This window comes from Anas acuta, chromosome 9 (assembly GCF_963932015.1).
Source record: "Anas acuta chromosome 9, bAnaAcu1.1, whole genome shotgun sequence".
Taxonomy (NCBI): Eukaryota; Metazoa; Chordata; class Aves; order Anseriformes; family Anatidae; genus Anas; species Anas acuta.
Genome location: NC_088987.1, coordinates 7,544,817 through 7,567,717, shown reverse-complemented (window position 1 = coordinate 7,567,717; position 22,901 = coordinate 7,544,817). Strand labels below are relative to the sequence as shown.

The 22,901-nt window shown below is 39.2% G+C and overlaps 1 protein-coding gene across 2 annotated transcripts in view; it reads right to left on the bottom strand.

Moving 5' to 3' along the window:
• Positions 1 to 7,072: 7,072 nt before the first annotated feature.
• The window catches only part of USP13 (ubiquitin specific peptidase 13), a 47,475-nt gene continuing 31,646 nt past the window's right edge, over positions 7,073 to 22,901 (bottom strand). For both annotated transcript variants that reach the window (XM_068692417.1, XM_068692418.1), the window contains 11 exons: positions 21,187 to 21,312; positions 19,732 to 19,885; positions 19,360 to 19,534; positions 17,256 to 17,344; positions 16,878 to 17,000; positions 16,372 to 16,398; positions 14,609 to 14,752; positions 13,500 to 13,666; positions 12,852 to 13,014; positions 11,131 to 11,215; positions 7,073 to 10,459 (listed from right to left, as the gene is read on the bottom strand). In XM_068692417.1, the coding sequence (XP_068548518.1) occupies positions 10,366 to 10,459; positions 11,131 to 11,215; positions 12,852 to 13,014; positions 13,500 to 13,666; positions 14,609 to 14,752; positions 16,372 to 16,398; positions 16,878 to 17,000; positions 17,256 to 17,344; positions 19,360 to 19,534; positions 19,732 to 19,885; positions 21,187 to 21,312 (1,347 nt within the window). In that variant the 3' untranslated portion in view covers positions 7,073 to 10,365. The remainder of the gene's footprint in view (positions 10,460 to 11,130; positions 11,216 to 12,851; positions 13,015 to 13,499; positions 13,667 to 14,608; positions 14,753 to 16,371; positions 16,399 to 16,877; positions 17,001 to 17,255; positions 17,345 to 19,359; positions 19,535 to 19,731; positions 19,886 to 21,186; positions 21,313 to 22,901) is intronic.

Here is a 22,901-nt window from a genome sequence, read left to right as displayed (position 1 = left end):
AATAGAGTTGCTGAAATAGCTACAGGAAATTTTTAATAGTGCTTTATTAATTTGTTGTTTATATCTATTCCTGTTTATCTATCAAGCATATAACAACTGATTCCTGCAATTTCCTCTAAGGATTGGTTATCAAGGACTGCCTGGGAATGTCATTTTAGCTAAGTGGGTTGCTGTATGCATATCTGCTGACAACAGTTTGCTCTTTTGCTTTGACAGCGATGTGTGATGACAGCCCTTTATTGATAAGGCAGAGCAGAAGGTGCAGTGCAATTGAATCTGGAGAGTGATAAGAGAGAAGGGAGGCAGCTTTGAGAAGAGGCTGTAAAGCAAAGGCATATGTGCTTAGATTTTCCTTGATGCCCTGCCATCACACACGTTCTTGAACATCCTCTGTGTGGTAGGATAATTAGTGCATATCCAGAGGAATGAGCTGCTCAAGAGTTATATTTTTATACCTTTCAAATCAACAAACTTAAATGCTTGACTTCAGAGTCATAATGACAAGGGGTATTTGGTACTGATGACAGTTCGCTAAACCTTTTTTTTTTTTTTTTTTCCTAGCATGTGTACGAGTAACATTGCAATTCTGTTAGGAAAACCTAATGCAACTCTAGTTCACATGCCCCAAGCCACCCCCAAAAAAGTAGGTAACTTGATTTATCCTAGGATGCACTGCTCAAAACTGCATTCCTGTGCCAGTACACGTCCACTCCCATGTGAGGAGAGCTGCCTGCATAAACCTAGCAAAAAACACACAAGGGCTGAACTCTGCTCCCTGAGGATACTCAAGTCCCCAGTTCACCACAAGCAACGCAGTCCCGCTGTACAGGACATGGGCTCCAAAATCCCACCCAAAGATTGTGTGCACTCTTGGAGATTACCCCAGCAGTTCTCTGCTGTTTCAGATAGGTGCTCAGCTGGCCGTAGGCTACCACTGACCAACATGTTGTGCAAGGGAGACCAAAGCAGGCTTCCTGGGGGCAGTGGCACATCTCGCACACTGCCAGACACCACTTCTGTGCTGGCCTGTGCAGGAAAGCGACCTCTGATACATAGCTCACCTTACTTAGTGCTGGGTGCGCTTCAGTGTCCTGGGCTTTATCGTCCTCCTTTAGCCCCCACTGCCAAACCCTGTCAGCACACAAGACAGCTTTGATCTGACCACCTCATGTAGTTTCTTGCATTTCTGGTGGCCAGCATGTGCATTTGCCTGTAACAGCAAGAGGAAATGTAAAGAGCCTGCAGCATATTAACACCTTGAAAAGGAAATGCATCTACTTGTACTTCTAACCAGGCACGAAGCAGGATAAATAACAAGGCTGCTGAACCGTAGCAGATTGAGCCTGAGAGTGAGAGACAGGAAATCTGGATCCTCTTCTCAGTGCTCCTTGTGAGATCCACCAAGTCCCCAACTTGCCCAGGTGTGCAAGAAAGGAAGGGCAAATAACAGCCCTTGTGTGGCACTGTACGTGATGGCACTGTACGAGAGCAGGGGAATGCTGCTGTCTCCACAGGCTGTGTGCCTGAGGTCACTCATGTAAATTCAGAGAAGGCAACACAGGAGTACAGGGTTGCTCAGCTCTAAGTAAGGAAACAGTTTTACATAAAGGCTAGAAATTTCAGAAGCGAAGAGACCCTGAGACATTCCAGGATTACAACCGTAGAGCAACTATGGGGTGGTACCAAATTAGAGTGCTGTAATGGTTTATCAGCATCTCCCACTCCTGCTTCCCCTTGTTCTTACTCCCCTCTTTCTCCAGAGGTGATTTATCACTGCCAGGTAATTGACTCCCAATTTTTGAGTCTTTCCTCTTTTGCATATTTCATGCAATTAAAAAGCACTTTCCTAACCCAAGCTTCTGTCTGCCCTCTCCTCTGCAAAAGTTTATGAATATTTATAACAAGTCTGATCCATCAAGCTGCTAAACACTGAAAGTCTTTGCCTGATCAGCTCAGATACAGCTACCTGATGAGGGCTGGCCTCTGATACCACTGCACATGTTTAACAGTCACTGAAATAAAAATGATTATTTATGGGGTGAAGCTTTACAATGAAAGCAATAGGCTCATTTCTTGCTGATCTCTTGAAACTGTAATGATTAAACCCATTGTTGCAATAGACTGTTTTTTGCCAGTTTAAAATGTTGGTTTGATCTTCAGGTAAACACATACATATCTGTATGCAATGGCATTTTATTAAGACCTGACAAATAACAGCACTTTTAAAAATACTGAGGGGAAAGTTCCTGTAACACAAAACCTCATGTGACAATAGTGCATGCAACTACACTAACAAATAACCGTAGTGAAATACTAATACTAAGCATGCAGCATTGCTACTTGAGTAAGCATTTAGAGAATGCATGCAGAAGACACACATCGGGTGTTTTAAAGCTATTAATTAGTATCTTCTATGGGATGTTTTAAAAGCACTTTGCATCTTCCGAACTCAAAATCAAGTTCAGGATATTTGTCACAGTTTAGACAGAACACAGAGCCCTTTTTAAATCCCATCCTTAGAAATTGCTGCGTGTTGTGGATCTCATGTTTGCTTGAAGTCTTTAATGAATGACAGACATCTGCAGTAACTGCTTTTGCAGACAAATTTTGGTACCCTCTTCAGAATCAGAAAGCCAAATGTGTGCAGGTTTCCCAGGGAAGTTGTGTGTTTGGATTTTCTCATTTGCTTTACTAGCCTAACCCAGGTAGCACCAAACCAGAGAAAAAGATTCCCAGAGCCATTCAAACAACTACTGTCTTGCTCTACACGTAACACGGCCAGGCTTTTCAAACTTGCCCACTAGCTCTGAAGGCTGCCTGCTATCTGACTACCCTGTTTGAAAGTTGGAGAATCACAGACTGGTTTGGGTTGGAAGAGACCTTAAAGACCATCCAGTTCCAACCCCCTGCTGTGGGCAGGGACATCTCCCACTAGCCCAGGTTGCCCAAAGCCCCATCCAGCCTGGCCTTGGGCACTTCCAGGGATGGGGCATCCACAGCTTCTCTGGGCAATGTACATGTAAAACTTCACAGGATCTGAGCACCTGCTGTATGCATGGGTTTCAGCTGCAGACGCTCAATTCAGCAGAAAGCTCAGCACATCAGGCACGAAGAGCTAATGAGCCAATTTGGAAAACTTGGGCCTGTCTGCCAGGTGGAAAGGAGGGCCCTAACAACACCAACAGGTGCTCCACAAACATCCATAGGATCACAGGCCCCCATGACAGGAATAATGACTGCTGACATTACCAGCAGCCACAGAAGCAAAGACCGAGGCCTAAATCATTGCCTGTTACAGCCAGTGAGAATTGGACTAACACAAATTGGTTGTAGATCTCTCTTGCCTGAACGTGCATCTGCAAAATCAGACATATTAGTTTCTTCACATGAATAACCTGCGCAGTTGACAAACGGAGATTTCTGGTCACCAGTGTTGTCAGCTTTGCAGCCTGTACAGTGAATTTATGTAATTATGTTTGTAAAATACCAAGTATTCACAGACAGAAGTGATAGACAAAATGCACTGCATGCTGTGAAAAAACTGACGGGTGGATATGCAATAGTGTTATCTACTATCCAAACCTCATCTATGCTAGAAATCAAATTACTTCATTATGGTTCTATTTTTGGACTGGTGAAATAAATCAGACACAAGAGCGCCATGCATGTAGAGATCACAGATGCTTTGAACAAACCTTGGCAAAATGAAAAATGTCGCAGAACCCACAGAAAGTTTCAGAGCCTCAGCCCACAGAGCAATAGGTACTATGCCTGGGAGAGAGACAGAAGGAACCTAAAGTTTCCTAAAATAAGCTGTAACTTTACAAATGCTTGCACATGTGACAGCAAGCTTGCATGGTCAAGATTTAATGTGCTTTGATCTTTTTTCCCCTTCCACATTTACAGAATGTCATTGACATTGGCTAAAACTTTAATTTAAATAGCCTTTTTAATATCAGTAATTATTGTAAATTCAGAAAAATCAAAACATTTATAAATATATTTTATATATCAGAGTATAACATATCTAGATTCAAATAAAACTATATAGTTTTGAAAGGCATTCTGTGCAGCTTCTTCTATATGCTGTAAACTGTTTGAAAAACCTTTGCTATCTTGCATCAGTTTTTTTGGCTTTATTTTTAAGCCAACATACAGGAAAGAAGGGACTCTAGGGTTGGCAGATACTTTCACCTGGGCTGTCAGAGGAGCCCTGCTGCTGCACAGACTTACATTGCTCACTTAACGCCTCTGTCGATGGGTCGGTGGACGTGCAGGGTGCAGCACGTGGAGGTGGGAGCTCAGCCCTACACCTGAATGTTTACATTCCCTTACAAAGGTCCACACTGACCCAGACCGAGCACCTGGGTCTGTAAGTACATGAGGAGAAAAAATACCTTTCTTACAACTAACTCGCCTCTGTATACTTAGTGCATTATCAGCTGTGTATTATATTAAACACAGAGCTGTAGTTTACTGATGCTTTATGTTGATGTTTCCTTGCACTGCTCTTTAAAATAATCTATTTCCTCAGAAATGAACTACGTGCATATTGGATGTGTTAAATTTATTAAGCTCATAGATGACTATTTGCAGAGCACCACATTTAATGTAGTATTTTTGTACTGTAATGGAAGCATGCCTTCCTTGGGTTCTTTTCCACATACTGAATTGTATTTATTTACCTGTATTTATAACTGTGCAATTTTTAAATATGTTTTAAAAATAAACTTTGTCTGTGGCTTCAAATATTTCCAAATCTGTTCTCAATTTGATGATGGTTTTGACTTTAATTACCTGAAATGAAAAGAGGGACCTACTTCTCCAAGTGAAATAAAGGATTTTTAATATGAGGTCTTCTTTCCTACTGTTTATGACATAGTAGTGCTTCTCTGGTTAAAAATAAAGCCCAGAAAAGGCTTTTTTTCCTTATCAAAAGATTTTTAATAAACTCATCAAGTTACTCTGAGGTGAGGCTTTGGTTTGTTTGATTAACCTTATATATATATTATTTTTAATTATTATTTTTTTAAATTATTTTATTTTATTTCAACACATTGGTCAATTATACTTACATCTAGAATTTATACTAGCTGAGGACTGGACCAAAGGAGGTTGCACATACACTCCAAATGAGGAAAATGGAAAGAAGTATATGAGAATTTTTCCTGAGATCATGCAACTGCACACTTCAAAATTAAAGCACAACTAATATTACAAAACAATCTTCTAGGAGACAAAAAAAAAGCCAACTATCAGTGATTGGCAGACTGGCAAAGAAAGAGCTTTTTATAGAAGTAAAATAAGCAGAAATCAAGCACATGCTGTAGAATTTGAATGGAAAAACTTCCAAATCTTGTTCTTCATAATGTCATGAAAGTAATTCTTCAGAAAACATATAATTTCCTTTATTCTGATAGTAGGAAGAGCTTTTCTATATAACTATATCCTGCCTAGTGCAACATAGCATGGTGAATGCATAGACTTCAAAGTAAAAAGTCAGATTCGCAGCCTCATCCTGAGTGTTCTTAAAGGTATGTTACATCATTAGTCAAAGCAACTTCCCACAAACCACCGTGGGAGTTGGCAGTAATTTTAGTTTTGGCTTTCACACAATTTGCTGACAGAATAGATGTGACAGCCTGGTGCTTTTGCTGTATGTGGGACTGGGGGGGAGGAGGGGGTACAAAGTTGGGATAGATCTGGAGGCCTGACCCCTTTAATCGCTGCTCAAGCATACCAACAAAGAATAAGCTGGAGTGTCCATTAGTTATGTGCTCTGTAGCAAACACGGACCAGGAGCACAGCACTGCAGTCCCGAAGTTAAAGCAAGAGAGAGGCTGAGCAGAAATCCTACATACAGAACTGCTCAAAAAATCAGTGCGAAGGACACTGGCAAAACAGTCTGAAAATATAATCACCTACTGCACACAGCTGTCAGCCATACATTATCTGTCCTCTGTATTTTTATAGCACTCATTTTTCATCACAGCTGTCAGTGCCTCGCTTACCCATGTCGTGCTGGTAGCACACCTGAGGGACAGAGGTGTTATTTTCCATTCTAGTGATGGGGAGCAGAGACCAGGGGTGGTATTCACTTGTCAGTTATCTAATACTGCCTTCCCCAAGCAGTCCGCAAAAGTCAGCGGTCACAACTCTGCACAGGAAATTCTCGCATGAAGTCTGAGCAGAGCCCTAAGTTTTGCCCCTTAGCTTGCACAAGGAGCCACATTCCCTCACCTCCAGTTGCTTAAGTGGTGTGAATATGATGCAGAGTGACTTGTTGTGATCACAAAGAACATCTGTGATAGAGAAGAACCAAGAGATCATTACATTTGGACTTTGAGGGCTGAACCATCTTTACCTTTCCTGTCATCACTCAACTCTTCACATGGCCCCTACTTCCATGTCAGAAAATGTCACTCAAAACCTGGTAGGTTCACTTCTTGCATCTCCTCCAGTTCATGGTCCCATGATCCTGTGAAAAGATCAAAGCGTTGCCATCCATCAGTCTCCTTTTTTGGCCTATTCTTGCATCTACCAAAGATCCCAGTGGTCACGCTGCTATGCGAATCCCTTATGCATGAAGAAAAACAATCCTTTACAGAACAGCAGGTCAAATTCCTAAATGAATATGAGGACTTACAGACCAAGATAAAGCTATAATTAAACAGCAGGAAATGGAGCGAAATGACAGCACTCTTCCATGTGAACATTGCCAACTCTTATATTCAAAGAACTTCAATTGGCTTAAAAGTTGCAAACAAAAAAATTAGCAATGGAAATCCTATTTTCTAGTTTTGCCGCGTTATACCCATTCTGCATTTGGGTTTTTGTTTGTTTTGGGAGGCAGAGGGGATTTTAAGGTTTTTGTTTCTTGCCATCCAGAGAATTGCCAGAAGAGATTAAGTCTGTCACAAACCTCTTTGTTTCCCCATGCAGCTTTTTAGGTAAAACACCAAACATGACCACAGAAAGTAAGAAAAGAGGCAGCATCAGAACATGTTCAGTCTACTCCTCTTGAGTTTGGACAGGAAAGAAAGAAAGAAAGAATCCACACAGCCACAAGAAGTGAGAATATTTCTTTTTAATTTAAAACAGTTGCAACAATGTCATTCACAACCTTGCTCATCCCAAATACTCTCCGAAATGTTAACAGTGCTCCAAGCAAACAACTCTGAATGGTGCAAAGTAAACCAGTACAGACACTTCAAGGATACAACAGTAAAACCTCTGAAGAGTGAACAGAAATCAGAAACGGATCTCAGCCATTAGGGTAGACAGGGATAGGAACAAAATGAAAAGTGATGTCCAGTTATGTATTTTGCATAGTCTTTCAATGCATGAAAACAGCAATGGAGATAAAAATGGCTGCTGCCAGGATGAAATACAAAAGGAATGGAGATGCTTCTAAAACAATCTAATAACTCCAGTTGCATCTGCATTCAGAATGTGTGCTACAACTCAGCGGAGGCTGCCTGAGCCAAAGAAACTGATCCTGGTTTCAGTTCCACCAGTGCAAGTCAGAAGTAAAGTCACTGAGCACAGCAGAATTACAAGTGATGGGAGTCAAGAACCATCTAGACTTGTTTTTAAACCATGGCTTTTTCGGGAGTGGACATCCTGCTCCTTGAGATTCATGATGTTTCTCATGATATCCCATCACAAAACTGAAATGCCTTAACTGCTCATTTAGAAAAGGTGGAAAATCTCTACTTTGGGAAAGAAGAGAAGAATTCCTGAAAGCCCTGAAGAACTTCAGATATTTTCAAGTGCTAGGTTTTAGCACATCTGTAAACCTTTCCCCTGAACTGCTCCCTGCACTTCTGACCCACTCTCTCATTTCGGCAGGCAGTACATGAGAGTGCTCAACTGAAAAGAACTTCAGAAGCCGAGGTGCTACCTCTCACCTGCTGCAGCCAGATAATGCCCTTCCCCTTTTATTTATTGTTTCCAGTTTGTCACCTTTTTAAGTGTCTTGTGTCAGCTGAAACCAGTATCAGTCCCACAGCTCTTCCTGTTTTAGGATGCACCAGACAAATGGTTTGCACAAGTCCAAGCTCCACCCTTAATCCTAAGAGACCAGCCACGTTTCCAGTTTAATAATGAACATGATAACTGCTCTGTTGGCTTCCACTTACCCGGAGTCTCTAAGTAAAAAGGTAACAGTCATCAGATCTTGTTAGTTTATAAATAGCCCTTTAAGATTATGAGGCAAGAGGGAAGCTGATGTGTTGAACTCCATTGGGATATAAATAGGTATTCAAAAAAAAATATTCAAAAAAACATAAATAAAAGACTTTTTTTTTTTCCCCACTGCCAGAATGATAAAGCACAAATATAGATATATGAATGTTTTGTTCTTTCACTTTAAATTGAAGATGTGACATTTGCTGATCCCATTTTCAAACTTGGCATTTTCTGGTGAGATACACAAATACTCAAAAACCTTGAGGAAGGAAAAAAATTACTGGCAGATTTTATTTTGTCCAGAACTGGTGGCTCAATAATTACAAAGCAGCTGAATCTCACAGGAGCCACTTAATGCGCTATAGCACCATGCTTTTGTGTCAATAAGAGCGCTTAATGGAGGAAGCTTTCCCAGCAATTAGGCACCATTTACAGAATTATTGCACTAGGATTTTTCTCCTCTCTTAAGATCAAAAGCTGAAAAAATACACTTTTTTTTTTTTTTTTTCTCTGCATGTTGTTTTTTTTCCTCCAAATGCTGGAAAAAATAAATTGCCCTGCTCATAACCAGATTTTTAATTTGAGTTCTCTTTTGTAGCTGCTTGAATTTTTCTGTTAAACTCGCAGGTACTGCAGAGATTAAAGCTCCCTGTCTCTCATATTCTACAAGGTTTTTTCTTTGTTTTTTTTCTTTGTTTTGACCTTTCCAATTTACTTTGAAGGCTCAGTAAAATTACATGAAGCAACTCCTTCAACCATCTCTTAGCAGTGGCTAACACATTTTGAACTTTTAGTAGTTTTTGGAATCACAAAAAGTATCACATTCACCATTGCATTTTTTTCCTAGAATTAATGTTTTCAATGACAATTTAAAAACCCATATATATATAATCTTGCCTGTGCTGCAAACTGAAATAACACCAAAAAAAAATAAAACAAAAACAAAAAAGGGGCAGGAAAGGCCAGCCCCTACCTACCCACCCTTCATTCCTGCCAGAGATATAAAACCCCTTTTGTGAAGGTGTCTGTAAAAGAGCAGATTATTGGTGTGATCACAAGTTACAAGAAATCTGAAAAATCATGAGAAAGTATTGCCTTTTTTTTTTTTTTTTGGGGGGGGGGGAATCATTAAATAAATATAACAGAACTTTACTAAGCAATTTTCCCCATTTGTAGATGGAATTAAATACTTAAGCAGCCTTTGGCAGAAAGAAGAATGGCACTGCAAATACTTTGTCAGGGAGATGATTTCAGCTGGAATGTGAGTGAGCTAGATGCAAATTTCCAGAAAGAAATATAATGGGACAATAACTCCTTCTTTACCTCCTTCATAAGAGAAAAAAAAAAAAAAAAGATAAAATAATAGGCTTTTCCTGAGAGCACACTATTTAATTTTATAATCAGAAGAAAATTCCTTCTTTTAGCCACTTGTAATCCTGAATCTGTTTGAAGAACTTTCAAAACAAACATTCAAGAGAGGATGAAGAAACCTACCTCTGTGAAAATAAAATCCATTATTTCTCTTTGGCAGAAAATGTACAGGGCACTGACATCTCCGTTAGTTTCTCAGTTTTAAGCATCAAAAATGCAAAACGAAACACTACAAGACTGGTGTAACTGTAGCTGGCTTTTCTCACTGTAATGACAATAATCTCAAATAAGACAATTTGCTCTGAAGAACACTCACACACACCCTCCCTCCAACTTTACACGTGATATTTCCGTAAGTGGTCTGCACTCTGGCTGAAAACAGTGACTCCCAGTTACCACAGGTGCAAATATTTCTTCATGGTCTTCAATGGATGCATGGACTGAACACGCAGGAGTTGAGCTGAACTGGTCTGGTTTTGTCCAATTTTGAAAATCCTGTTTTCTCCATATACTAGCTGCAAACTCCACCAGTAATCTGCATGGTCTTAAGGTATCCTTTAAGGTGTATAAATTTAAAACAAGGTACTATACATCACCTGATAGAAATTTTTCCCTCTAATGCTTAAGAAGGCATCAAATAACTGTTTTTAAATAAACTATAAATATCCCATGTTTTCCTTTGCTTTTTGGTAGTCCAAGGGTTAGGGGTCTTTTGTTGGCTTTGATTTTTTTTTTTCTTGGATGCTTTTTTTGGCAGGTTAAAAAGGCTTATGGCTTCTTAAGGCCAGGTAATAGATTTGAGGCCTAACTTGGTATCCTGTGGTAAAAATAAATGTAGCCCTGGTCTTTCGGAGGTCGTTCTGAGGCACAGACTCTAAGGTCATTGTAGATCACCCATCTGAAATGAAAACAAGACTGATTACATTCTGTCTGTATAGAAGTCATCACTTATCAAGGACTAATCAAATCCAAAGTTCAAAGAACTTAAAATCTAAATGTAGGCATTGCAACAGGAAAAAATGACCTGAGAAACAGCTAAATCACCTTTACTGGCAATATCAAGAACCGAAAAGGAAGAGGGATGTGTAGAGGAGTATGCAGTTACAGTTTAAATGAAGGAAAATTATGGATTTATTATTAAAAAAAAAAAAAAAAAAAAAAGCATATCAAAATCACAGCCAAGATCAGTCTGCCGTACTATCAGTACTAGTGTTAGTACTATCCTATAGTCTGATGGGTTTCTATTAATGGGAAGGGAGAGGAAGTTGAGGGAAGCTCAGATAAACAGTAAGGTACAAAACTGATGCCCCCAAATGAACAAAGATTTGAAATAACAAGGACAGAACACCCACTGATTCATTTCAACCTAGATCTCAGCCATATCAGAGTTGACTAATCACATCTATAATCTATAACAATCAAAAACTTCATCTCTTTGGTGGGAAATATATACACGGTTATAACGTGTGTTTTGCATGCCATGAATACACATCCTGCTCTTAACAGATGCATGTTTCAAAGAAAACATTTGTACACCCATGTGTCTCCCTCCACTCATCATCAGCTCACCTTCCTTCTTTCTTGAGATGACAAACATAGTGGCCACTCATTGTGGATGTTCCCATGTGGCTGATGAACCCAAACAGCTCGTATCCTGTTTAACAAATACAAAGGAGAGCATAAATCTTATTGCTAGCATTGCAATATGAATCCAGGGGAAACTTTTCTTTCTAATCCTTGAGAAGCACCTGGGCACTCCTAACTCAGACTCTGCATCCCCAAGCACAGTATCTGTTAAGACTGCAGCATATGCTCAGTTTAACTAGTACTCAGATTCACTGTCAAACATCAAAACAATCCAAGCAAAACCCACATACATCTGTGCATGTACAGCAGGGCTGTGATCACAGCCCTGGAAAGAGAAAACAGCAGATTCATTCCCAGTTCACAGAGAGCACCACAGAAAGTGCTAGATATGGAGTTCATTCTGCACACAGATTAGCTATGTGTTTGAGCGTGATCACAGATCCCCTATAAGTCAAACAAAAAAACACATAAGTTCTAAATTTCATCAGCTCATAAAAGGGAGGACAGGAAAGAAACTTCTTCCTTTAATACAAAGGACAATTTTTGTACTTTGAGCCTCTGGAGAACACATCATTGGTTCTTGCTCCCCACCCATTCATGCCATTCACCCAGATTACCACCAAAAGTAAAAGGGTACCTTCTTTCAGGATATTGCATAAGGACAGAGGCCTGGATTTTGGTGGAGAGGGCTTTCTGGAGCCATTTTACAGTATCATGTTGGTTATCAGGATTTCAGGCACTCAGTAAATGGTCTCAGTCTATAAAGGCTAAGTACCACAAAAAATAATTATTCCAAATCTTTATTTTCTTTTTGTTGTTGTTGTTGTTTTTTAATCTAATGATTATCAATCTTTCCCACATCTCCACAAGACTTATGATTGGATTTTATCATGTTAGAAACAAAGAAATTAATGTTCTTATACAATAATGGCAACCACAGAACCAAAATCAAATTGGATGTTAATATTTTTTTCTAAGACTATTACAGTCAAAACCAGAGGGACAAGCTTAGAACATAAAACAGTTATTAGAATAGGTCACAAATGACCCTTCAAAAATGTTATATGATCGCATAACATTGGAACCACTGAGCTATTGTACTCTAGTGCTTTTACACTTAAGTTGCTGTGTGGGTTTTTTTTTGCCTACTTCACAACTTTGACTGCTGTACATTTGCTCCATCTTGTGGTTTATTTAGCAGTCATATGACTGAGAATCTCAAAGAAAAAAACATGGCCCAAAAGAAAACATCAAAGCAGTACAAACAGGATGCTAATTATACCAGCCACATTAGAATAAGGAATTTGGTTGAGGGGATTTTATCAACCCACCCACCCAACCTCACCCCACACTACAGAAGGACAGAAACTCAGGTGGTCTGCAACAGCAGTGTTATCTTTGTGATACTCAGCCTCTGAAGATTTCGACATTCTAGCTTTTCTTTGTCCTTCTATCTTACAGCAACAGACAAAAAAGTAAAACTAGGCCAGGAGAGACTTTTATGCCGTGGCAACAAAAAGCTGGGACTCAGGTTATTCAGTGAGTCCACAGAAAGTTTACTGAGCAAACACAGACCACAGAAATTAGCCCCACAGCATCTGGCTCAGCCCCAGAAGCAGGATTAAAAGTAAATTGTCTGCAAGAAGTACTTGGGTAGGTGTGATGCAACAACACAATCGCCAACTCTAAGCTGAAGAACTTACTTCCAGGCCCATCTTTGATCCTGGGTCCCTCTGATCCTGTCTCTGCAAGGATATTCGCGTTAGCATGGTTCTCCAGATCCATCACGTCCAAAGCAGGCTCACTCTCTTCCTCAAGTTCAGGGCGGCTGAAGATCCATTCCAGCGCACGCTCCAAATTATTGTTCTATGAGTCAATCAAACAAAAAAGCAGCCCTTAATATATTCTCTAGAATCATGCTACCACTCAGATACCAGCCTTTGAAACAAATACGGATCATATGCAAAAGCCCTGAAAGCTTCTAAGATATATATTCTACCTCCATGGAAAACAGTATTCAACAAGCACTCTGCAGAAGCTTAATAAATGGAAAGGAAATCTTTCCATAAACGTTCCCCATCGTCCCTGATTTCCCATCATGAAGACAGTCTTTAGGCATTCATCTCAACAGATGTTTCACTACATTTTAACGTTATGTAATGCACACTGCCCACCTTCTCCACTTTAACCTTACCAAGTCAGGCATCCCACACTTTGCCAGAATGCATTACATGCATTACCCACTAACTCAATTTTTATATGTATTTTTCAGAGCTACCTGAACACGCACACATACAGGGCACATAATATCAGATAAAATCCACATGCTACCACTAATTCAAGGAACTCACTGTTGCCTTCAGCGCTTGAATTGCTAGGTTCCTTTGGAAACCCATGGAAATGATAATGGCAACCATCTCTTCAGGAGGCTGGTTATCCAGCCCAACAGCCCCTAACCCAGTTGCTCCACTGGAAGTGGCTCCTCCAAACGCAGGTACAACCAGTGGCTCAGCAAAGTCTGGAACAATAAAACATTGATCAATTCATTCTTTTGCCCCACTGAACTGGAAAGTCAACAACACACACAAACAAACAGGACCTCAAAGAAGCCTGGAAATCAATGTGCAGTTTATTTCACTTGCCCAGTTGGGACTTACATGTGTGGAAAGCCTTAAAAAACAACAGGTTGCAACAACTTGGCACATCACAGAAGTGAAACAATTGAAGGAAAGTAGCAAAAGCTGATGTAGAAGCAGTGATGACACCAGAACAGTAGACAATCCAGCTGATGTGCATATAGTTGTAAAATTAACTGATTCCATAGCTGAAATATTCTGGTTAAGCTCAAGTAAAACTCGTTCTCCATTTACACAAGCAACACAACAGTCCACAAAGAAATGGGAACTCAACCAAATCAGGAGCTCCCTGGCAAGGGAGTGCTCAGCTATACTCAGTACCAAATCACGGGCTCAAACTTTGTATGGTTGAAACATGGGAACTGGAGAACATCTAGCTGCTAATTAGGTGTCCATCAGTAGATAGCACAACTTATAAATATGTTGTGAATGCACTAATCTGAGCTAGAGAAGGCTGATACGGCAAAAATGCATCCACAAAACAGAGCTCTCTGTACTTACGCTTGATCACAAGTCAGCTTTCCCCTCTGCAGCACAGACCTAGCCAAAGGCCAGACAACAAAGAGCTAGCCCACACCACCAGTGAGGACAAGAGACAGTACTCTTGGTGTAACTTAGGTTTGTTGTTGTCTTCTAGACAGAGGATGCCATATGATGGTCAAGACCTGCATATCCTAGGAGCAGCTTAGGAAAATTCACTCACACTTCCAGGTTTCCTGAGGTGAGGAAGGGGGATGTTGTTTCTCTGTCACACATTATCAAATTACGACTGCCACGACAGACAACCAGGAGGTGAGTTTAGTTTGCACCTTCCATTCACTAACCTGGTTCTTCCATATGTGCAATGATCCAGTTGAAAGCCACTTCAGCACCCAGGTTGCCTGTATAGTACACGGCTTTCCGACATGCTTCCAAAGGAAAACCCATCTCCGCCAGTTGCATAACTGAAGACTCATCAATATCTAGAGCTGCAAGAAAGGACCGTCTAGAATATACAAGTCTAATTTAATCTGTTGTACAGTCGTTCTTAATTTTATTTGTGGTGCTACATATTACTATACATACTGCTAGGATTTGTTTTAGTACTAGTACTTAGGTTAGCAATAAAGCCACACTCATTAGAAAGCAGCCTTGTACAAAGCATTATAGTATTTATTATGATTTATTATGGACTTGGAATCATTTGTCTCACTAACCTACATAGGTCATTAACCTTGACAATTTCCTACAGAATTTCATTTATAAAAGAACTCACTGCTGAATTTTAAGGGGTGAAGTTAGGTACTGAGCTTAGCTAGGGAAGGCCATCTAGAGCCATCACAGCTTTCAGAGGAAGGATCTTGCAGGCAAGAGAAACAGTGGCTGCTGGATCTAGCAGTCTCCAGCTGAACTTCATCTCTGAATTACATAGCCTGACAGCTTCAGCTGAGATCAGAGTCCAGAGGGAGACAGGATCAAGCAGCTGTAACCCCCAGAACTGCAAGATCCCGCCGATGAGTGGCATCTTGCAGATGAGCCCTTGGCTCCTGCTCTGGTCTGTTATGCTTTGAACACCTGCAGAAATTCAGCGAGTCTTTCTTCCCAGGAGAGGTGGTACCCACCTCTCTTTAGGTCTCATACCATACCACTCGGACACATTGTCTCTTCTGGGGCTTTTAGCTTAGAGCAGAACTTCTGCTACTGCCTCTACTGATGCATGGAAAAATCAATTTGTTCTGACAGCACTGCTGATACTATAAAGCACTACAAGGACCTTCTTGGTATTCTCTCTCTCATTAATAAGTTATTATTAGAAGTAGCACAGATAACATTCTGCTTAGAGATAACTGCAGGTAAAAATAAGTTTCCAACACAGTAAATATTAAAGACACCTCACAGATATTCATATTGCACTTACACCTCCTTCATTCTACAAAACAGACCTGAAATAAGTCTCTGCTAAGATCATAACGACTTCAGTCTGGAAGTACAGCCGATTCATCAATGAAAGTAGCAACCAAGTCTTCTCTTTAGCAAGCAATTATATAAAACATAAAGGAAATTTCAAGCCTAGAGAGGTGCTGTTCAGCATTCAACATAGACAACTGTTAAGTTAAGGCTCTGTCCATAGAATCTGCATCGCATCTTACATATATCCAAACATATGTAATATTTAAACCTAAAATATCTCCTAGTTCATATAATTAAATGCATGGGTATAAAATAGTAGTGTCTATTTTCTAATAAATGGCTGCATGTGTGAAGCAAAAATATTGTAAAACATTGCATCTGAGTTAACATCTCCTGGTCTGTTAACAATTGTATTTTATTACACACAGGTACATCAGATTTCATATTCAAGGTTACTGCGGATAGAGTAGCAGCTCATATTCTGGCTACACTTATGCTAGTACAGACTCTTTTATGCAGAAGAGTCCTGCACGCATGCAAGCAAATGATGAACAAATACAGATGTCAGCTGCTACTTAAAGGAAGCATGCAGCCAGAGCTCCATGCATCAGTATGTGTACAAAGAAACCATTAACTGGGCAAAAGCATGGCAATTTAAGCAGCTGAAATACCAGTCTCAGAAAAATGAGATACGTACAATCCATGAAATGGTTCATCGTACGATCTGAAAAACAAGGGAAAAAAAGGAGGGAAAGCCACATATGAAGGCTAAGTAGATTCATATTGTTCCATATAACAAAAAATCCATGTTTTTTTTTAAAGTCACAGAAACGTTGGACCTCATACAGGCAGAGCATGATCATCTTTATATCCCTGATGTTTTGCCTTGAATTAACAACCTCCCTAGCAACTCAGAATTGGATGCCACTAGTATCATAAACCAGCAGAAATTATATCTGATGGCTAAACCAACTTAAATAAGAACCTGTTCTGTTATAAGGTTCCATCACCCAAATGCACTAAAAACAGGTCAGTCCACTAAAGAAGAGGGTAAAAAAGAATAGATCATGGTAAGAAACTGCAGATAAGGGTCTAAATTCAAACCTTTGGAGAGCTGAATTTTGACATAGCCTTTGGTCTGGCACACAACCTCGGGTACTATCTGTCTTTCATGGGGAGGATCAGGAGAACAGAAGTCAGTACCTTTCGGATCATCAGGAATGATAATGGGAGGAGCAATGTCTGGAAGTTCCTCTTCTCCTGGTTGGAGACCTGTGGCCCGAAGGTGGTTAATATCCAGGAAATCTGGCATGTCTACAGAAACATCTACAAAAACAGAGAAATGGGTTAAGCATATGAAACAACCAATGACTCTGGTACACAGCTGACAAACAGCTAGGATAACTTCACATGGGTCATTTTATCATAAAAAGTTAGTTTGTCATAAAAGAAAATAATATTCAATTAGGATCTTCACAGTGTAAAATTCAGAATGAAATCCCGTCCTCATACAAGAAAGCATGTATACCTTACAGATTATATTAGATAGAATGAGAAAAGGAAAGTATAAAAGGCACATACCAAGCTTTTTGGGTATCCAGTCAAGGCCAAAGGTGAACTTCTTTATCTGCACAACTAAGTACTCAGGAAATGAAGCAAAACGAGAAGTCCTGGGAAGCACATGAAATTCAATTCAGTGAAGCAGGGCAACAACATCAAAAGCAGCACAGATTTTAGTACCTCATGCACACTGAGATAAGTAATTCTAGTAATTCTGAGTGAAATGAATAGTGTTAAATTTTATAAAATATAAGTAAGAACCGAAATTTCTCAGAAAAGTAAGTTTTCAAGTACAGTGAAGTATAGTATCTTTCTATACATTTATATCCCAAATGTCAGCTGAAAACCTTGCAGATATTCAGCTTGTATGAAAAATACAGCAAACAACTAAAAGTAATATATTAAATTTGCTTAGTCAAGCAGTTCTGAAATTGAATGTCAGAAAATAACTTTTCAATGATGAAAAGCTAGAACGTTAGGGCAAATGTTTAAAGCATAGTTTGGACAAAATGGGCTAACAATGGAATGTGCAGTTTTTCATTCTAACAGTAACATTGGCAATGAGGTATCAGTCCACCTATAAAGCATTTCATTAAGATAAAGATGTTATTTTTGAATTTTCCATATAAAAATACTATTTAGAAATATATTATATTCTTATTAAACTACTACGATATTTAACAAAAATAGAGATGACTCTTGAGGTGAAACAGATATCTGATTTTTGTCTGCTTAATGAAGAGAAAAAGTTAATCTTGAACACAATGAAACATTATATGTATTGCTGTTCTCCTTCTCCGTGTTCCCATTTTCCTTGTATTTAGTATCCTGAACCTTTCCCCTTATCTTCCATTTACACATGCCATCCTTTCCTCTAATTCAACTTATTCTGGGTAAAATACAATTAACCCATCCTCAATGAGGCCTTCCTTCCATATTACAAATAGTTGTTTTCTAAATTGTTAGCTCTACCCTGCAGTTTTAGTAATTTTATTATCTGCAGCAGAAAATTTTGAATTTTAAACATATTCTTCTTTATCTTTCAATGCTTTTAAATATCCAAGGAATGAGGAAGTGCTAAATCATGGTCAAAGTAAAGAGACAGAGAGAAACCTCCACAATTTTCTGCTACGTTTTTCTCCATACCACGTGCACTTGCCTCACAGCTTTCAATATGAGTGAAGCTGTACACAAAAAGAGGTATGAGGCATTGATATGTTAAGTGATCTAAAAATAGAAGGTATCACAGCAAATCAGTTGCAGAGCTCATTTTTCAACCACTCCTTGCTGCTGACATATAGAAATGGAACCTGATAAGAAACTAAGTCTTGTTAACAAGGAATTTTCCCCCTGCAAATTTCAGTCCTCTGCCTCCCATTCTATTTCATCTCAATTCTTTCTAAGCCCAAAAAGTTCTTGGTTCTTTTATCTACCTAAGTATAGGCACACAAGGTAGTTTCCTTTTTTTTTTTTTTCTTTTTTTTTTTTTCCCTAAGTCCACCTTGCGCCATGGCCCCACATAATTAAGAGCAATCAAGCTTAACAGATGCAACCATATCCTGTAGCTGGCAGATGTGGATGGGTTGAAATCCAGACACATAAAAAACATAGTAACATAATTACAACAGCATTATCAGCATAGCACTTCACAAATTCAGACTTCCATTCATCAAAAGAACTTTTTCACACAAGAAGTAACACCTTCATTTGCTTTATCTTGTTTTGTCTCCACACAATGCTATTCAGCATTTTTAGTCAAATGAAGACATCAACGGACTAAGCACAGAGATCCAGAGTGTCTCTTAACGCTCAGTACAGAGCACACTAGCTAATACATGGGAATCAATTTTAAAACATGGGCAAACAATTAAGTAATAAGCATTTGAAATTCAAGCTCTTAAAAACCAACTCATTTCACCTCTTGGAGTTTGACAGTTCAGATCAATTTATTTCCTGCTCGATTGCTCATTACAGCTCTTGTCAAGCTTGATCTGCACATTACATTGTGAGCCCCAACATTAACACAATCCCAAAGCCCATAAAACCCTTTGTTTCTCACTGTGCCATGTCCAGGTAGGAAAGTAAGCAAAGAGTACAGGTTTTCATTAGGCAGACAGACACTTACTTAACTCCTGCAGATTTTGCTTGAAGGGCACTGCTCCAGAAGTCTTCTACGTTGTTTGGTTCAGAAAAAGCCTGCAGACATGCACTAAATGGGATCTTGGCACGGACAAGCTCTGGTGGAGCTCTCCTTGCAGCTTCTGCTTCTCGCCTCTTCAGTTCATACGCAATTAATTCATCTGAGAAATACACATCACATTGAAAGCTAAATGAACGTTGTTGTAGTTTTGATGTGCCTCGCTGCAGTCTTATTTTTGCAGGTCTTAGAAAGAGAAGAACCTACCTACCAGTACAACTCTTGTGTGGCTCAACAGACATCATTCATGGTTGGGAGAGTTTCCAGATAGTCAGTCAATAGACCTCTTTGTTTCCTTACCTTTGTTTGTTGCTGCTTCCATTGCAACAGGTAACTGCATGATATAGTCCACCCTCTCTGTGTAGCGCACCTTTCTGGACTGGCAGCATTGTGTGCGTTCTTCCACCAGGAACCGGAAGACATCACTGGGGTTTTCTGAACCTACTGGGTTCCTCTGAAAGGAATATTAACATTCACTTTAATGATCATCCCTTAGATGACTAAAGAGTCCAAAGACTGATGACAAGCACAAAGACACCAATGTTGCAGCCAGCTCTGACAGCTCAGCTTGTTTCCTATTGCATGCAGAACTCTTGCAATGACAGAGAAGTTCTTGATGTCTGCATATCCAGCAATATCTTACAGAAGGATACTACTTTGCAGGGTATGCACAGAATGAATGTGACTGAGTCAAGGTAGACAGAAGAAGCTACGAAAGTGACAGGTTATAATAAAGACTGAAATCTCAGGTAAGTAACATAGAATATCCCTTCAGCAGACAGAACTGTTCCTACCGCTCTGAATCTGCATTGTAACAGAACGAGAAACTTGTAGTTCATTATCCAGATAGAAATGTCATACAAAGAATAATTCCTCCTCCTTATTGTTCATGTTAATATCTGTGATCAGTTTTTTTTTTTTTTTTTAAAAAAAAAAAAAAGGTAAAAAGAAAAAAAGAAGTCTTCTAGCCACCCTGTAATCAGTGATGCGTTTTGTGATGTAGAATGTTACACATTCAAATGTGAATAACTTCATCCAAACTAACACATGAATAAACACCTTTGATTCTTGGGGAAAATAGGAAAATGAGGGAGGAGGGATGGAAAAGAAAGAAATGCTTTAAATCAAAACTGGCTGTCTTTGTAAATTTCCTTTTCAGAAAGACATAGTTAAAATTCACAGCACTGGTTCTTTTACACGCAGCATTGAGCTGGAACACAGTAGAACTAACATTTTATATTCAGAAATATTCAACTGACAAATATTCACTTCGCCTTCATCAGGAGAGACTTTCTCCTGTAATGACTCAATGACGTACAGCTGGGATTTGTAAAAGGAGTTGGATGTGGTGATTAGTTTGCTCCCAGTGTAGACAAAAATTTGCAATAATAATACCACCTAATTCATTATTATTCCAAGACAGACTTTGATATGGTAAACAAATCAATAGTATGCAATCATAAATGAACAGCAATTTAAGGACAGACACATACATTTATAAATCTTATAGCTTGTTCAAAGATGCTTGACCTTCCTGTATCTCTTGCATCACTGGTCATGCAAGAGTCTGAAGTCATTAGAAAGGAGAATAAAATGAAAAATTGTTTCTAAATCAAAACACATTTAAATTGGTGCCATTTTCTACATATCCAACACTATAAAGAATATATTAAAAAATGAACCATTCATATAACAACTTGGACCTCATTGTCTAATACAACCACAGAACAGAAGTAGGCATTAAGATTTTCTCACCTCTACAAGATTTATTAGATGTAGAAAAAACTCCTGCGCGTCTTGTTGTCTATTAGAGGAAAATTCTGGGTGGCCTTTACTTATAAAAGCCTTAAACATTCGGGGAGATATTCCATTGTGTTGTGGCTAGAAATAAATGAAAGAAAGAAAGCTTTTGAAGAAGAATTTTTGTTTATTCTTGGACCAAAGATCACTCCACTAGATCTATTTTTGACCCATTTCTATCACTGTAGAAATAATAATTTCAGTTTCATCTAGACTTCCATTTTAATACAAATGAAAAGGAACCTGAAATGTTATTTGACTGTTTTAGAATATGTTTTCTGACATTTCCTGCGTCATTCACTTCATCTGATTTTTCCATGGCATTTGCAAGTTAAAACCAATTACTGCAGGTTTCATAGAAGCATAGAATGTTTGCTGAAGGCTAGTAGCTTTCAGAAAGGCTAGAAGTCTACACAGTTTTCTAACACTTGACATTCCTTCAGACCCCTGTTTCACTTAAAGTTATGTGGGCATTGAAGCACTTTGATAAACCAGCTGGCAGCTTTACTCAGGACAAAACCTTTCCAGAGATCTCTGCAGAGTGAAGCAGAGAGCAACTAATGCATGCAGGATGAATTCCCAGATGGGTTGCAAAGAACAGACATGAATCTGCAATTTGCAGGTGTTAATTTTGTTGAAGGACCAGGAACATACAGCCTTTGGCCAGAAAACTGTACCATTTATGAAGATCTCTAGCTGCTAAGAGAGTCCTCATTTTCATTTTCACAATCTTTATACCACTTCAAGAAGCTTTTTTTTTTTTTCCTCCTTGGAATTGTATCCTCAAGAATACACTAGTCATTATTCCTTTTACATAACACTTTCAAAAAGGTCAGAATCTTTTACTCAGATTTGCCCTCATCCTCCATAAGACCAAATAAATTTCAAGACAGTCCAAGCAAAAGCATAGCCTCTAGAACATACTAAGGGTTGTTCAATATCCAGACAATCTCAGTCTTTACTACAGTTGCACTATCATTCTGGTATAAAAATAGAAAAAGCGGCATGAAATGGAAGATGCATAAAGCATACACTAGCAGAGCAAAATTTTATTCTTGGTTTCACCAGTGTAAGATAGCCCTAGACTCACTGAAATCAGAAGCAGATGCTCAATTATGTTTTTTTTTCGGTTTCTGGCAACATACCAGCAACCTCATTAAACTAAGATGCTAGTTAGAGGGTCTCAGAAAGAGAAAGGGTCTCAGTACTGTTTGAACTGAGAGATGTTCTAGGGATTTCTGAATCATGGGTTATTTATCACTTTTGTGTCCTCGACTGCCTTTCAAAGCCAAGACTGAGGAGAGAAATGCACAAAACAGCTCAAATTACTACACATCAGGCTTTTTTCTGTGTTGAAAGCAAGAATACTGCAAGGTGGCACATTTGCCCTGATGTGTAATGCAATGAGTTTGGACTTAAGCCTTGTTTCCATCTATACGCTTTTTACTCAGCCATTTGAGCAGGGAGAAATATGCCACATGTGACAGTCTCTAGAAAAGGATCTCATGCTGTAAACTCTTTCTGCCTCAAGGACAAGAAAAATGATGGAAGAAATGGCAGAGCTCTAAGCAGAAAATTAAGTCCTAGTTGATGAGCATTGAAGCTTTCAATCTGTTCTTCATATCAAAGTGGGTCCAAGTGGCTGCCATTCCCAGATACAGCTCCTGTGG